The sequence below is a fragment of the Strix uralensis genome, chromosome 27 (genome assembly GCF_047716275.1).
Source record: "Strix uralensis isolate ZFMK-TIS-50842 chromosome 27, bStrUra1, whole genome shotgun sequence".
Taxonomy (NCBI): Eukaryota; Metazoa; Chordata; class Aves; order Strigiformes; family Strigidae; genus Strix; species Strix uralensis.
In genome coordinates this window covers 992,253-1,007,965 of record NC_133998.1, presented here as the reverse complement: position 1 = coordinate 1,007,965, position 15,713 = coordinate 992,253, and the positions used below count along the sequence as shown (strand labels likewise).

The window sequence follows — 15,713 nt, the reverse complement described above, 5'->3', positions numbered from 1 at the left end:
TGAGCCCCTTCCCACGCTGCCCCTGCGGCACACAGCTGCCAGGGGCAGGAACCCAGCGCCTGTCAATTCTCTGATGTCTCATACCCTTGTGCCCTTCCCGGGAGGGTCTCTCCTCCCAGATCCGCTGGGCTCTGCCCATCCCGCTCCCCTCAGCCCCGGCCTCTTTGCTGGTTCGGCTGGGAGTGGATTGATACCTGGCGCAGGAGGAGGGTTTGCCTGCGTTTATCTCTGTGCTGGGGAGGGGTTCTCTGGCCCCCCCTGCCCGCCAGTGTCCAGCTCTGCGAATGGCAGAGCCCAAATATTGTGCACCCCATCAATCTCCTCGCAACCCTGCCGATAAATATTTGCGCGGGGGCTGGCAGAGCGGCGCTGCCTGGGGAAACGCCTGCTCCTCCATCTGGAGGGACCGCGCAGACGTTTGGCACGGCCGGCCTGGCACGGCCGGCCGGCGCGCTTGGGCTGAGAGCCCTGGCACGGACTCCCTGGCAGATTGGTGCCATCTGCCTCCCGCCGCAGCCAGCGGCGAGGCTGGGGAGGGGAGATAAGGGGCTGCCAGGCGGTGGGCGACGCAGATGCTGGCACGGCGTGGAGGTCCCTGCCTCCCCCTGGGTGCTGCGTGCCAGCGGCGGCACGGCCGGCTGCACGTGGCAGTGGGGTGCCGGGGGGGGGATGCCACCCTGGGGCCTGCCGCCTGCTCGCCCGGGGCACCCATCTGCTCTGACCCTGCACGGCCCGGGGGGGGCACAGCCAGGCTCAGCCGCCAGGCGTGGCCAGGGGAGGCTCACTGCAGGGCAGAGCCTTGTGTGTGTCCCGCCCCCTCACGTTGGCTGTGGGGACCCTGCCAGCCCCAGAGCACCCCAAAGGGTGCGAGGGCCAGCACTGATCCCATCCTGGCCCCCCCCCCCCTCCAGCTCCTGGAGCCTGGTCGGGATGGGGTTCAGGGATGGGGGTACCAGGATGGGGATGCAGGGATGGGGGCATGAAGAGGGGGGGCCAGGGATGGGGGGGGGCAGGGATGAGGGGTGCCAGGATGGGGGTCCAGGGATGGGGGAGACAGGGATGAAGGCACAAAGGTGAGGGTGCAGCAGGGAGGGGGGGGCCCACAGTGGTGGGGAGCACTGAGGTGAGGGTGCAGGGAGAGGGGCACCAGCCCCCCCAGACTGGCTGCTGCTGTCAGGAGCTGCTGGGAGGAATCTCTCTGTAATGCTTCGAAGGTCCTGGCACCATCGACTGGGGAGATTGATTACCATTTTACTGCAATGCTTTTGACTTTCACCAGCGACCTCCGAGCTCCCCCCCCAGCCCCCCCCCCCCCCCCCCCCCCCCCCCCCGCTGCACACCCAGCTCTGGGCTGCAGCGCTATCCCCTCCCCCACTGCGGTGTGCAGAGCCCAGCCCTGCACCCAGCCCTGCTCACATCCAGCACCCAGCCCTGCACCCATCCTGCACCCATCCTGCACCCAGCCGGCAGTTCTCCCTGTCCACGGGGGTACCCGCGCGCCCGGGGCTGGCGATGCGCTGCCGAGTGCTGGGGAGCGGATCCAGGCGGCCGGCACCCCCCCTGCACCCCACGGCAGCCCTGCCGGGGCCAGCGGGGGTGGGACATGGCCTCCCCCACAGCCCAGCATCGCTCGTGCCTCGGTTTCCCCATGTGCACCCAGGGCCACGGAAACCGGGTTGGTCTTCCAGGCAGAGGGCTGGGGGGCAAGAAAGAGCCAAGAGGCAGAGCTGGCCCTTGGCATCGGTCTGGGGTGGGGGCTGGGCACCAGCCCCCCCCAGGCTGCCCCCGACCCCGCAGAGGGAGAGCGGGGCCGGGGGGGCTCCTCCACCATCTCCCCTCCCCGGCGTTGCCAGAGCAGTGGCTGGGAAATTGTGCTGACACCAGCAAAACGGGCCGGGTGTAGGCGGGGGAGCCGAGAGCCCACGTGCTCCAGCCTGATAACGGGGGGCCGCGGGGGCTGCAGGGAGCTGGAGCTGCCCAGCCGGGGGGGCTCCACGCAGGCAAGATCCCCCCCAGCCTCCTCCTGCTCACCCCCCAGCAACAAAGGGCTGGGGATACTGGGGGGGGGTGGAGTGGCTGCAGGGTGAGATGTGCGAGGGGGGAAAGCGGGCAGAGGGAGCGGGAGCGAGCAGGCAGGAGGGAGCAGGCAGGAGGGAGCAGGCAGGAGCGAGCAGGCAGGAGCGAGCAGGCAGGAGGGAGCAGGCAGGAGGGAGCAGGCAGGAGAGAGCAGGCAGGAGCGAGCAGGCAGGAGGGAGAAGGCAGGAGCGAGCAGGCAGGAGCGAGCAGGCAGGAGGGAGCAGGCAGGAGGGAGAAGGCAGGAGCGAGCAGGCAGGAGCGAGCAGGCAGGAGGGAGCAGGCAGGAGGGAGAAGGCAGGAGCGAGCAGGCAGGAGAGAGCAGGCAGGAGCGAGCAGGCAGGAGGGAGCAGGCAGGAGCGAGCAGGCAGGAGAGAGCAGGCAGCGTGCTGGGCAGGGAGGAGGCCCTGGGGACTCCCAGCACACCCCAGCGGTGCCGTCACCCGGCCTGGCCACACAGCGCAGGGTGCCACTGGTGCGCTGGCGGTTTCCCCACCAACACGGCACCCGGGTAACCCCTCTCTAGCCACAGCCCCACAGAAAGTGCCCGCTGTGGGCCGGGGCAATGCTGAGCACCCACCCTACCACAGCACCCAGCGCCCTGCAGCACCCCGGGGGCCCCACCCCCAGCACAGCTGGTGCCACTGGTCCGTCCCGGTCCCCCTTAACCGGGGCACAGAGCGACCTTAACAGGGAAAGTGAGAGGCTGCCAGGCCTTATCAGAGAGTATTTACAGCCACTGTGTTCCCAATTAGACAGTCAGGTGACTGCGGCTGCTGGGGACCCAGACGCTGGGGTCAAGGTCGCCGGTGGGGGCGGGGGGTGGTGGCAGAGGGGCAGCCACCTCCCCGGGGACACCCGCCAGCTGTGGCGTGGCCAGGGAAGCCGCCGGCGCAGGGACCCATCACAGCTGCCGTGGGGGTCCTGGTCTCTGCTGTCATCACAGGGCTCCCAGTCCAGCACGGGTGTGCTCCCAGTCCAGTCCAGTCCAGGGTACCCCCCAGTCCGGCATGACACACAGCCCAGCCTCTACCCAAGCCAGCGCAGGGTGCCCCCAGCCCAGCATGGGGTGCCCCCAGCATGGCATGCAGCACCCCAGTTAAGCCCAGTACCCCATCCCAGTTCAGTCCAGCATGGCCATGTCTCAGCCCAGTACACGACACCTCTAACCCTGCCCAGCACCCCATCCTGCGCAGGGCACCCATGTCCCCACGCCAGCCAGTGCCTGGGACACCCCTGTCCCCAGCACAGCACCCACTGTTCCCATTCCCAGTGCGCCGCTGGGAAACGGGCCCCATCCTGCCCGCGAGCGGTGAGCCACGTGCACGGGCATGGGGGCACCACGCGTGCGCATGCGCTGGGGGTGCGGCCGGGCGGCAGGTCCTGGCTGTACACGCGTGTGTGACTGCACACACACACCCCCCCCACACTGATCGCCCACACCCCCCACCTGCATGGGGTCCCACCTGGGCCTGGGGCAGGATCTGGCCCCCGCGAGGCTGTGCCCTGCTTTTCCCCAAAGCCAGGAGGGCCTGGCAGTGTCCCCCAGCGCCCTGCCTGGGACAGGCAGCTCCATGGGGAGCAGCGGGGGGTCACATTGCCATGCCTCAGTTTCCCCAGTGTCACCCAGCGTGTCCCACCGCTGGCTGGGCGGGGGCAGAGCAGTCTCTGGCTGCCGATGCTCACCTTGATTCACGGTGCTGGCACCCGCTTTGTTGGGATTGCCGGCACCGTGGTGCCCTCTGTGCTGTCACTATCTGTCCCTGGGCCCTGGCCAGTTCTGGGCAAGGAGCCACCAGCCCCACGCTCCCCCCGCTGTGGTGTCGATGGGGATGGGCTCATGGGGCTGGGGGCCGTGGCTGGGGGGCATCACCCAATGCCGCGGGCAAGGGCAGGGGGTTGCTGCCAGGAGGGGACCAATGTCCTGGTCCCCACACACTGGGCAGTGTGGCCTGGCCACGGCGGGGCCACGAGCCCCCTGACCACCCCTTGGGGCTGCGTGTCACAGACACCCCTGGCTCTGCATCATCCCTGTGACACCAAGCCTCGCCCTCACCCGCGGGCATCGCACAGCATCTCCCCAGGCTCCTCACCCACCTGGGGGTGCTGGGGGATGTCGGGGTCTGTGGGGGACCCCAGTTGCCAGGAGGGTGTCTGTGCCAGCATGTCACCAGTCAGGGACAGCAAACCTGCCCGGATAAAATAAGATCTGACCCAAGGTACTATGAGCTTCCCCTCCCGACACACAGGGAGGTGGTGTGAGCCGGCGGCGGGGCCGATGGCTTAGGGACCTAATCCTCTGCGCCTGGTAACCGCCATCTGCCCTCCCCGCTGTGCCTCAGTTTCCCCCTTTTGACCATCAAGGCTTCGAGGGTGGGTCTGACCCTCCCTCCTTGCTGTAGTGAAACCAGCCCAGTTGTCCCAGCGGGTCTGTGGGACCCCCGGGCAGGTGAGGGGCAGGGGAGCCGCATCCCCCCGGGAGCTGCTGGGGTTTGCCCCCACCGGTGTTATCGCTGCCCCCTCCCCAGCCAGCCTTGGCTGCTCCCGTCCCCGTGAGGGGCTGGGACCACAGCCCACGGCAAACTGGCACTGCTGGATCACTCCCAGCTCCAGCCCTCGGGAACAGGCTGTCCCTTTCCTGCCCACGCCGCCCACCCGCTCCTCACCGGGCTGCCGGCACAGTCACGTCAGGCAGGCATGGGATGTGGGGTTAACCCCCCCAAAACCCCCTCTGGGGATGCCCAGAGCCAGGAGCATCCTCAGGGACCACGCGCCTCCTCTCCTCCCCGGAACACACCTCCCAGGGCAGCCCGGATCTGTGCCGGCTGGGGGAAAGGGGCTGCATGGGCAGGGTGGGGGGCACCCACTTGGGCAGCAGTTTGGAGCGAGGGGAGCACTGGGCTCCTCTTCGCAAGGTCCGCAATGGGAAATGTGTCCCCAAGTGGTGTCTCTAAGCTGGAGCCAGGGATGGGACGGACATTGGGGGGGACGGGAAAGCTGGAACAACCCCCCCCAGCTCTGGTGGGGACCCACCCTGGCTCTGCCCCACAGGCAGCCGAGCACCCACCTCTCTCGCGGACGAAGTAAGCCAGGTAGAGGTCGAGCTCCTTGACGGAGACGCTGATGTGGTGGGGCTGGACGCAGAGGATGGGGTTGGTGCACTGGCCCGACTTGACCAGGCGCTCGCCGTCGGTGCTCTCCAGCGGGATCCCTTTGAAGAGGATGACCATGACAAGGTCCAGCCGCCACACCTTGTCCGCCTGCCGCAGGCAGTCGATGCGGCGCATCTTGCCCTTCTGGTCGGGGTTGGAGAGGACACAGCACGAGGGCTTCTTGCCCGTGATGGAGAGCACGAAGTCCTCGCGGCACTCAGGCCGGATGTCCTTGCGCAGCTTGGCCAGGAGGCGCGAGGCCCATTTCTGCTTCACCTCTGGCTTCTCGCTCAGCAGCTCGTCCTTCACCGCCCTCTCCTCATCCTTCGTCATCCTCTTCTCGTGCTTCTTGAAGTACTTGCGCTTGCGGGCCTGCAGGTTGAACCAGGTGTAGGCGAAGGCCCGGACGTGGGGGAGCAGCGCCTCGATGAAGGGGTGGAACTCATCCTGCGGGAGCGGAGGGACAGGAGGTCACTCCCGGCTGAGCCTCCCCTCCAAATCCAACCCGTGATGGCTGAGGAGCCCATGGCGACCCGCCGGGGACACCCCCTCTGGGCTGCGTCCCAGCGGAAGAGCTGTGGCAGAGGCACAGGCAGAGGGACAGGGAACCCCTCCCCACACAGCGGGAACCCCCCCCCCGTCCCGACAGACCCCCGTAAATCCCACCAGCTGCACTTCTCCCACCTGGGGGTGTCTAGGACATCCCAGCGCCGACAGTGCTGCGGAGAGGCTCAGCGCCTCGGCAGCGCCTGGACCCTCTCCCTGTCCCACCCATCGCGTCGGGATCTGCTCCCCACAGGCGCAGAAATCCCACCTGACACCGCACCCGCCGGAGCCGCTGTGCCGGTGCCAGGCACTGCCAGAGCACAGCACCCAGGGGACGGGTCCTCCAAACCCCCAGCATCCCGGGTGCTCCTGCATGGGCTGCGGGTGCCTTGGACCTCTTCACTCCCTCCGGACCAGCAGGAAACTCCCCCAGTTTGCCCCAGTTGTGGCCAGCCCAGCAGCTGGCGCCCAGCCCGGTGCACAAGGCATGCTCTGACTGCCTTTTTCCATTTGGTGAGCGCTGCTGGACGAGTCCAGCCCCAAAAGAAAACAAGGAAAATGCATCCCTCTCCACAGCCCCTCCTTCCCGCATCCCTTTTTTTTCCCAGTTCGGAAAATCAGTGCTTCCTGGCTGGGGGGGGGCCCCCAACCCCACCGTGGGACAGAAGGGTGTTCGGAGTTGTCTTTGGAAAACATCAGGGAGAGGACCAAGCATCCCCATGGGCAAGCTGACTCCTGTGGGCAGGATTTGGCCCTGAGGGTCCCTCATGATGGGTGATGATGTGGTGAAGGAAAGAGCCCAGCTCGGCGCTCCAGTCTCACCGCAGGCTGCCAGGGCCGGGCAGGGGGTGGCTGGTGGCCGCTGCTACAGCCGTGCCACGGCCCCAGTTCGCAGGGTCGTGCCCGGATTTGGGTTACCCTCCCAGCGGGGAGGGTGCCAAGGGCAGGCGCTGCACCGGGGAGGGACCCAGCAGGCAGCTGCGGGCAGGAGCCAGGGGACCCCCAGCAGTGGGATGGGGCGAGGGCTCTGGAGGCAGCGGCTGGTGCCCTCATCCCAGGGCAGCGATGCCGCTCCCGGGTCAAATCAGACACGTCCCGAAGTGACCCTGCTTGGAGGGAACTGTGCCCTGAAGCAGGCTCCCAGCAGGGACCGGCCCTGTACGGACCCCACTAACTTCAACTCAGCCCCAAGTCCAGCTCACACCCCACTAACCCCAAACCAGCCCCCGCAAAACCCCAAACCTGCTCCCCTGGCACCAACCCTGCGAACAGCCAGCGCAGCTCCCTCGGCGCAGCCCCGGGACCAGCGTCCCCGGCACAGACCCTGCTGTCACCTGGCACAGACATCCCAGCACAGACCCTACCATCCCCCGAACCCGGCGCAGACCCCCAGAACCACCAGCCAGCCCCAAGCACAGATCCTGTTATTTGCCAGCACAGACCCAACCCTCCCGGCACACACCCCTGCCGTCCCTGGGAGCCAACAGCCCCCGCTCTGGACCCAGCTTCTCCAGAGCTGTGACCCCGCTGGTGTCCCCCCATACTCCACAAGGGACAGGGGACCCACCCTTGCTGCGGAACCCATCCCACCCATGGGGACCCCAACCCTGCTGGGGGATCCATCCTGACCCTGGGGACCCTGGGGACCCATCCCTGCCTGGGGGACTCATCCTGCCAGGGCAAACTGTCCCTGCCCAGGGGACCTGTCCCCACTGGCAGCTCCCGGGGTGGCTGCAGCCCCGTGCAGCCGCAGGGTCTGGTTCCCTCCCCAGCAGCAGCCGCTAATTCAGTGCAGCTGGGCAAGGGCTGGGCATGTGTCTTAAATCAGGGAAGAAGGTCAAAGAAAAGTAAGACAGGAGCCGAAAAAAGCAGCAGCGAGTTCCAAAAACAATACTTGGCCGGGGCGGTGGGCGGCTGATCTTCCTTGGTGGCCAGTTATTCAGATGAGCCCTACAAATTGCTGCCATCCCCCGGCCCCGCCACCCTCCCCAGGCAGCCGGCGGCAGGGCTTGGCCACAGGGCCGGCGGGGGGGACCACGCCATTGTCCCTGTCCCTGCCCTCCTGCTGGGCACTGCCACCCTGGGCACCGCCGCAGGCAAGTCAGGCAAGAACCAGGTTATCCCTGCTGGAGGAGGCAGCACCCTTGGGTGCTGCTCGCCCTCGCTGCGGGGCCAGGCGATGCTCGGTGCCCCGCCACAGGGCGGAAAGCGCAAGTCCCAGTTTCTGTGGGGCTCTGAGCAGGCGCTGGCTTTGTCCCCCCTCATCACGAGCTCCCACTCGGACCCCCCAAAAACCCGCTGTGTGCAGAAGCCCTGATGGCCCTTGGTGCCCCTGAAGCCATTGTGGCCCCCCCCGGGCCCCCAGGATTACGGCGGGACGAGCACTGCACCGAAAGCCAATCAGCCCCTCGCCAACTTTCCCTCCTGCCCAGCTTATCCGGCGCCGATGCCGCGCAGAGTTAAGCCGCTTTAGCGGGGCCAGGCGAGGGCAGCCGGGGGGCACCAGGACAGCCGGTGGGATGGCTGCAGCGGGGGGCCGAGGGGACAAGCGGAAGGACTTGGGGACCTTCCCTGTGCCCCGCATCCCCACCACGCTGCCGGCACCGCCCTGGCCTGACAGCGGCTCCGCTTCGGAAAGCAAAGGCAGGGATGTGCTTCCCATCTGTCCCTGTCCCCCAGCCCCGTCGGGCCCCCTACCCCAGCCGGCAGCACCGAGCGCCGGCAAAGGGCTGGTTAAGTGTTTCTCCTGCTGTTTTTTCTTCACGGGGCTGGGAAGCAGAGACGTGCTGCAATACCCCAGACGAGGCTGCTCCCGGGGCACTTCCGGATGGGAATCTGGCAGCAGAGCCTGTGCTTGGGCCTCATCCAGCCCGGGCTTGTAAAGCCCCGCAACCCGGGGAGGAGCACGCCTGCGTCGGGGTGCTGCCGGCCCCTCGCCCCCCCGTCCACAGCGCCAGATGCTGCGAGGGGAAACTGAGGCATGGGTCAAGCCCGGCTCTGTCCTGTGTCAGTCCTGCCGTGGAGTGGGGAGGGGAAGGAGCCATCTGCGTGGAGCTGTGCCAGGATTAACTCCTCTGGCAGCCTGGGGTTTAGCAGCACCAGGAAGCTGGTGGGGCCACAGCTGAGGCTCCTGCCTGTCCTCACCATGGCTGGTGCTGGGGCTCTGCACCGCGGCTGCTCGGCGGCGGCGGGTGCCCCCCCCCCCGGGGATGGTGGGGGATGCTCTGTGCCACACAGAGACACAGCGCCAGGCACGGGCACTGTGGCTGGGCACCGTGGCAAGGGCTGGCCAGGCCTCTGAGCATCCTCCGCTCGAACACCTTGTCCGAACAGGTCAGGCTCGGCAAAACAGCCTGAATTTTCCAATGAAAAAAACATGTCCTCAGGAAATTCCCAAGCAGTTTTCATGGTGGGGTGTGGGTGGGGGGGTGGAGGAGGAGAAGGGGGACAGGGGGGATCAGTCACCTTGGTGTTGTTCCCCACCAGCCCTGCCCCGGCCCCGGGGAGGAGCAGGATGCCATCCCCACCACGGGCAGGGAGCGATGCGGGGCGACCTCGCCGCATCCCGGCCCTGCAGGGACCACACAGGGTTTATTTTATGAAAGGATGCTCAGCCTCCCCACCAGCCAGCCACACACCTCCAAACTGCTGCCGGCTCCCACGGCCGCTGCTCCTGCCAGGTCCCACTCCCCGCGGCCGCGCGAGCCTGGGCAGGGGCTGGCAAGTTTGGCACCGGGCGCCATGCCACGGGGAGCCTCGGCGTGGCGGCGGGGGGGATGCAGCTAGAGAGATGGCGGTAATCCTGAAAATCCCGAAATCCCAGTACCCGAAAGGGGCATGGCAGGGACTCGCTGCTCGCCCCAGCCTCAGTTTCCCCTTGCGGGAGCCCACGGGTGCCCCGGCACAGACAAAACGCTCTCACGCAGCCCCAGCAAAGCCGCCGGTAGCTGCTTCTTAACTGTTTGCTGAAGCGGCTCTCGGTAATAAGTTAACCTGGTAATGAGACCTGTTGCCGAGACAGATGCAAATGATTGGGAAGTGCTCATTAGAGGGGATGGAAGGAGGCACTTAGGCCCTGAAAAGCACCCAGCCCTTCCCGGGGCCAGCCCTGCACCGTATTAGAGCCCATTTTACAATAATTGCTCCAGAGGAGGAAATCTATTTGGATTCATCATAAAGTATTTATTAACAAGAGCTTATTCATAATTTTTGCTCCTCGCCGGCATGGCGCAGCCAGGCTTCCCGGCCTGCTCGGCAAGTCCTAACGAGGCTTCCCTGGCCCCGGAGAGCGGTACCGCTGTGCTGGGGGGATGGAAAGGGAAACCGAGGCACGCGGGGCAGCAGGAGGGAGCTCCCAGAACGCACGGGAGCTGTGCTGGCCTCGCCTGCGCACACCCGGCCCTGCGCCAGAGCTGCCCGAGGGGCAGAACAGGCTGTGGCGGCGATGCCCCCCCCCAGCTCCCGGCAGCAGCAGCTGAGCTGGGGTGGGGACGACCCAGCCCCACGCTTGCAAAACCCCTCTCGCAGCCTGCGCCGGGGCACGGAGCCCCAGTGCCCGGGGCAGCCAGCGTGGAGGTGAAGGCAGGACACGGTGCAACCCCCCTGCAGCTCCTCTCCCCAGACCCCAGGGGTTTTTTTTCTCCCAGAGCTGCAGCATCCTCCAGCCAACATCCGTGCACGGCTCAAGGCTGCATAGAGGCTGGACCGTACCCACAGCGTGTTCTGGATGCGGCCACCCTGGTGCGAGGGTCAGCCGGGACGGACGCAAAGCCAGAAAGGGGCTCCCACGCTTCATGCACTGCCTCGATGCTCAGCCCCGCTCAGGATGGGCTAATAAAGTACCTGGTGCTCACCACGCACCCACCCCGGACCCCTCGCCGAGCTGCCCTGGGCTCCCCGTGCCCGGTGGTGCCCAAAAACACCCCGGGGGGTCCCATCCCGCCAGCGCCCTGCACCAGGCTGGTGCCCATCTGCCTGAGCCTACGTGCCGGGGCGGGAGGCGATGCCGGCGCTCGCCCTCGCAGGTGGTGCGGCTGCGAGCGGGGGCGCGGGGAGCGCGCCGAGGCCGCCGCCGCGGGTCATGGGAGGCCGCGGCAGGCAGCGAACCTGCCAGTTGCTTTGGAAAACAGCAGGAAGAAAAGCAGCTCTCTTCACAGCCCCGGGCTCAGGTGCCAGCGCTGCCTGGGCCCGCGCCAGCCGGCACAGCCCTCCCTGGGGAGGCAGCACCGCCGGCAGCCGGGGGTGGCCCAGGTGGGCTGAAGCCGGGGGGAGCTTCTCCGGCGGCACAATATATGCCCCAGCCCTGTGCCCATCACCCCACCTCTGGTCTGCCCGCATGCACCTTCACCTCCAGCAACAACTGGTGTTGCTGGTCCCTGGCTTCGCTAAATACACCCCAAACTGGGGAGTGGCGTGCCCGGGCTGCGGGGAAGGGGTAAGGATGCGCTGGGGATGGTCCCCAGCAGCGGCATAGCCAGCGGCACCGGCGGGCAGAGGAGCCAGGAGGGTGCTGGGGAGGGAGACCTGGCGGTGGGAGCGCCCGGGGCCGCTTGCTGCCTTCCCGCAGCCTCCCTCGGATCCCCCAGGTGCCGCAGCTCCCCAGGTGCCGTCTCTGCCCGTCACCCTCGGGGTGCAGGAGCCGACGGCTCAGCTGCTTCCCTGGGGTGACCCCACCTACCCCCAGGGTGCGGCGCTGCCTTTCCAAAGATGGGGAAACTGAGGCACGGCACCCGCCAGGCAGCCTGCAGGAGAGGCAGGACGCGATGGCGGCTGCTGGGGCGCGGGAAGAGCCCCGCGAGCGGCACAGAGGGAGCGTGGAGGGGTCCCGGCCCATGGCCAAGGAGACGTCCCCCCGCCTCGGGAAGCATCCCGTGGCCGGCAGCGCCGGAGCCACGTGGCTTCCCAGCTGAAACCCCCCTGGGGCTCCAAGGAAGGGAAATGTCTTATGGAACTGGAAAAAAAAAAAGCTTTGCCAACAGGCCCCAGCGCTGCCAGCTCCTCCGCCCGGCCCTGCGTCAGCGCGGGGCCCCGGGGGTGGCCCGCTCCCCCCAGCCCCGCTCCTGGCACACGGTAGGGACTGCGGTTACGGGGGTGGCAGGGCTGGAGCGGTGCCCGAGACCCAGCGCTTCGCCCACCCCGGACCCCTGGGTCCCAGCTTGGGAGCTGCCAGGATGTGGCGCAGGGACGGCGGCAGCTTGTACCCCCAGAAGTGCAGAGGGAAACTGAGGCAGGAGACGCACGGGGGCTGGCAGCACCGCGTCCACCCCGGCAGGGCAGGCAGTGCTGCCTCAACAACCTCCCCCCCCCCCCGAGCACCAAGGAAGCCAGGACCAAGCAGGGCCTCCCCAGCCCCCCCAGGCTGAGCCCGGGGCTCTGAGCCCGGCTTTAGCCCCTGACGCAGGAGGTTTTATTTCCCTCCCAACGTATTTTTAGCCCTGCCTGCTCCATCCTGGTCTTTCCAAGGGGGATTAATTCACCCCTCCATCATGCACCGTTAAAGGTGTGGGGGTGCAGAAAGGGGTCTGCAGCTCCCTCCTGGGGGTGCCTGCTGGGGGTGGGGATGGCACCGGGGGTGTCTCTGCACCCCATGACGGGGAGCACCGCAATGAGCTTGTGGTGCTCACCCTGCTGCAAATCCAATCCCTGACGGGTTGGAGCAAGTCACTGGTTAAAAATAGCCCCGGCCTTTTGCTGAGGAGCTGGCGACCTTGTGGGAGGATTGGCGGCCCCCGGGGCCCTGGCGGTGAAAAGTTCACGGCCCCCCCGCAGCCCTGTCACCTTTGCCGCACCATGGACGCGCCAGCAGTTCACCCGCTGCTCCAGCATCTCACGGGCTCCCTGGGGGTTGGGAAGACCCTGTCAGCACCCACCACCTAGGGATGGGGAAACTGAGGCACAGGGCGGTGACAGGCTCTCCCAGAGAGACACAAGGGTGTCCCTGAAGCTTCAGCACTGCCCTGAGCGGAGCCGGATCCTGCACCCCAAGCGCTGAAGGATGAGACTGCTTTAATGGGGGGAGTTCCATCTGCTTTCCGCAGCTCAGCAGAGCCTTCCTGGGGAGATTCAAAGGCTGAGCCTGGCCGGGTCCTATTTCGGGAGGGTTTTGGATGCCTCCCAAGCGGCAGGAGCGGGGGCTGGCCCACACAAAGGGACTCTGTTCGGGACGTTGGGCTCTGGCGGTGCCCGGCGCGGAGGCCAGTGGCTGTGGCCGGTGCCCTTGTCCCCCGCGTGACGAGTCAGCGCCCAGGGCTGGGGCAGGGGGCGAGTGCCCCTTTCCCGTGCTGGGTGCTTGTTCCCCACCTGGAGGTAAACTGAGATGTGGGGTGGGACCGCCCTTGCCTCCTGGACCACTGCTGTAACCGCTACGTAACACCGCCATACCGTGGAGACAGCTGTGCCAACCTGCCTCGTGATGTGCAGTCCACCAGCCACCCGCCCTGGGCTACTTGCCCAGGCTGGCCCCAAGCCATCCCCCAGGGGAGTCCAAGGTCCCTGAGCAGGCCCAGGCACTCCAGGAGCCAATACCCCGGCCACCGGCTCCACAGCGGAGCAGAAGGAAACCCCCCTCACGCTGGATCCTGCCAGTTTGACGCCACGACGGGGTGCACCAGGGTGCCAGGGGGGTGCCAGCATCGCTGGCCCTAGGACTGAGGGGGGGGGCCTCCCGCATTGCCTCAGCGCTCCTCGCTGCCAGCCCCAGGCCCTGGGGGGCTTCAGAAAGCCCCAAGGTTTGGAGGCCACGGCGCCATTACCAGTCTGCGCGTTCTCACACGCTCCCGGCTGCACGTAGAGCCGCGAACACCCACTTGCGCACCCATGGGTGCTGGGCACAGACTCCCTGGGGGTGGGGACCGGCTGAGAGGGCAGGGTCCTCACTGCTGTGATGCTGGGCAAGCTCTGGCCGGCCGGCTCCTGTCCCCGTCCCCACACGGGACGCAGCAAGGTTGCGGCTTGGCCCCGGTGCTGCTGCCGGCGACTCTCCGCTCCAACCAATTCACCACCACGAGGCGAGGAGGCTGGTGAGCACGTCCCGGTTCCCTGCGGCGGTACCTCAGGATGCGATGCAGTCATCGCTAATGCATCTGGACTCATTTACGGGGATGAGAAAATGTTTCCAGGTTTCCCACAAAGTCCCATTAAGATCCCAGTCCCACTCTATTTTTAGTGCCCTCATCAACAACGCCTTCCCCAGCCACCCTGGCACCCCGGGGCTCTGCGGGGCTGGTGGGGGCACCCTGGGCATGCACCCACCTTTTGTGGGAGCTGAGCTGCACCGAGACCACGCGGCTGGGGGGGGTGAACCCTGGCTCTGTGTTCCCCAACCCAGCACCTTTACACCCATGGGTGCACCCTGGGGGTGGGGATGCCCCAGCCCAGCTTTCTCTTGAGAGCGGCCGAGGGAGGAAACCTGGTGGGAAACAACAGAGAAAGCCGCCCCCAGTCACTGTGTTGGCCGTGGAGCCCCAGGCTGCGGAAACCCGCTCACCGCGGAGGATGGAGAGGGGATGGCGGGTGTCAGGCAGTGCTCGGCGGGGCTGGGCACGCCGGCGGCAGCGTGTCCCTGCAGGTGCCACCCCCGCCCCCCACCAGCAACCCTCAGAGCCCCGGTGGATGCTCCCGGGACTCCTGGGGGAGCTGGCGAGGGTGTGCGCAGATCCTGCCCTCGGCCCTGTGCCCTCCCGGGCTATCTATAGCCATGACCTCAGCGGGAGCCAGGGCAGGCGCCTGGCCGCGCATCCTCCCTTCTTGGCAGGGCTGCTGCCACAGCCCCCACCCGGTAAAGAGCTGCCGCCAAGCCGAGGCTTTTATCCCATACGTTTGCTAATCCGATGGGATTCGGTGTCAGGGGCTGCCCACAGGCGGCTCGCAAAGGCCATTTCCAGGGGGGGCTCAGCCAAGCGATGGAGGATGCCAGCCGGCAAGGGCAGACGGCGGTGCTGGGTGTCACCGTGTTAGGTGACAGGGTCCGACCCCGGAGGCTGGACGAGAGGGGATGTGGGTGACCTGGCTCCGAGGAGGTTGAGCAGGGGACGTCCCCACGTGGGCAGGGGTGACCTGAGGACACCCCACAGCTGCGCCCCACAGGCACCGGGGTCGCAGCCTCCTGCAGAGCCGGGGGGGGGGGGGGGGGGCGGCGTGGGGAGGGATCTGCTCGCTCTCCGCCGCCTGCCCTGGGGGAAGTGGGGAAGGGGTGGCCCAGAGGAGGGGAATTTCCCCGGCTTTTTTCTCCAGCAAACTCCTCGGCTTGTGCAATTAGAGAAATTTGTTTAACAAACTCCCGGGGGAGCGGAGCGGGAAGGTGGGGTGGCGCACAGCCAGGGGTGCTGCTCGCACAGGCCCGCTCCGTCCCCACCCGCACCTTTGATCAGCAGCGCGCTTCGCCGGGGGAGAGGAGCGGTTCCCCGCAGCCAGCCAGAGCCGCGCTGCGCCGCGGGACGCGCCTCGGCCGCTGTGGACGTGCCACCCGCGGCAGCCCCCCCGCCCCGGCCACGCGTCCCCTCAACTGGCGCTTCGCAGCCCCCTCTGCCCGCTCACCCCCGTCCCGCCGCCCTCGCCGGGGCAGCGCGGCCCCAGCACCCCACTGCAGAGTCGCATGCGGCCCCCGACCTCCCGGGCCGCGTGTGCGCACACACGCGTGTGCCCCGGCGCGCCCATGTGCGCGGCATCAGCTGGCGAGCAGGCGCAGGCTCCGGGCACGCGCTCGCGCTCCCTCTCTTTCTCATGCAATGCCATTTCCATCAAAAACCCTTTACTCTGCACTTTTTGCCAGCGCCGCTTCATTGGTATTCACGCCGCGCCGCTCGCCTGTCCTGGCGCACAGGTTACTAAAGGAGATTTTGTGGCGCAGCGTGGCGGGGGTCACATTACAGCCCGCGCCGTCTCGCTTTCCTGAATCGCCGGGCAGGAGCCAGGGGATGGCGGGAGGGGGGTGCAGGATCCGGC

At 67.4% G+C, this 15,713-nt stretch overlaps 1 protein-coding gene across 4 annotated transcripts in view; it reads right to left on the bottom strand.

The window, feature by feature from the left end:
• NFIC (nuclear factor I C) overlaps positions 1–15,713 on the bottom strand; it is a 47,705-nt gene that overhangs the window by 21,328 nt on the left and 10,664 nt on the right. For all 4 annotated transcript variants that reach the window (XM_074851725.1, XM_074851726.1, XM_074851727.1 and 1 more), the window contains exon 2: positions 5,141–5,672. In XM_074851725.1, coding sequence (XP_074707826.1) covers positions 5,141–5,672 — 532 coding nt within the window. The remainder of the gene's footprint in view (positions 1–5,140; positions 5,673–15,713) is intronic.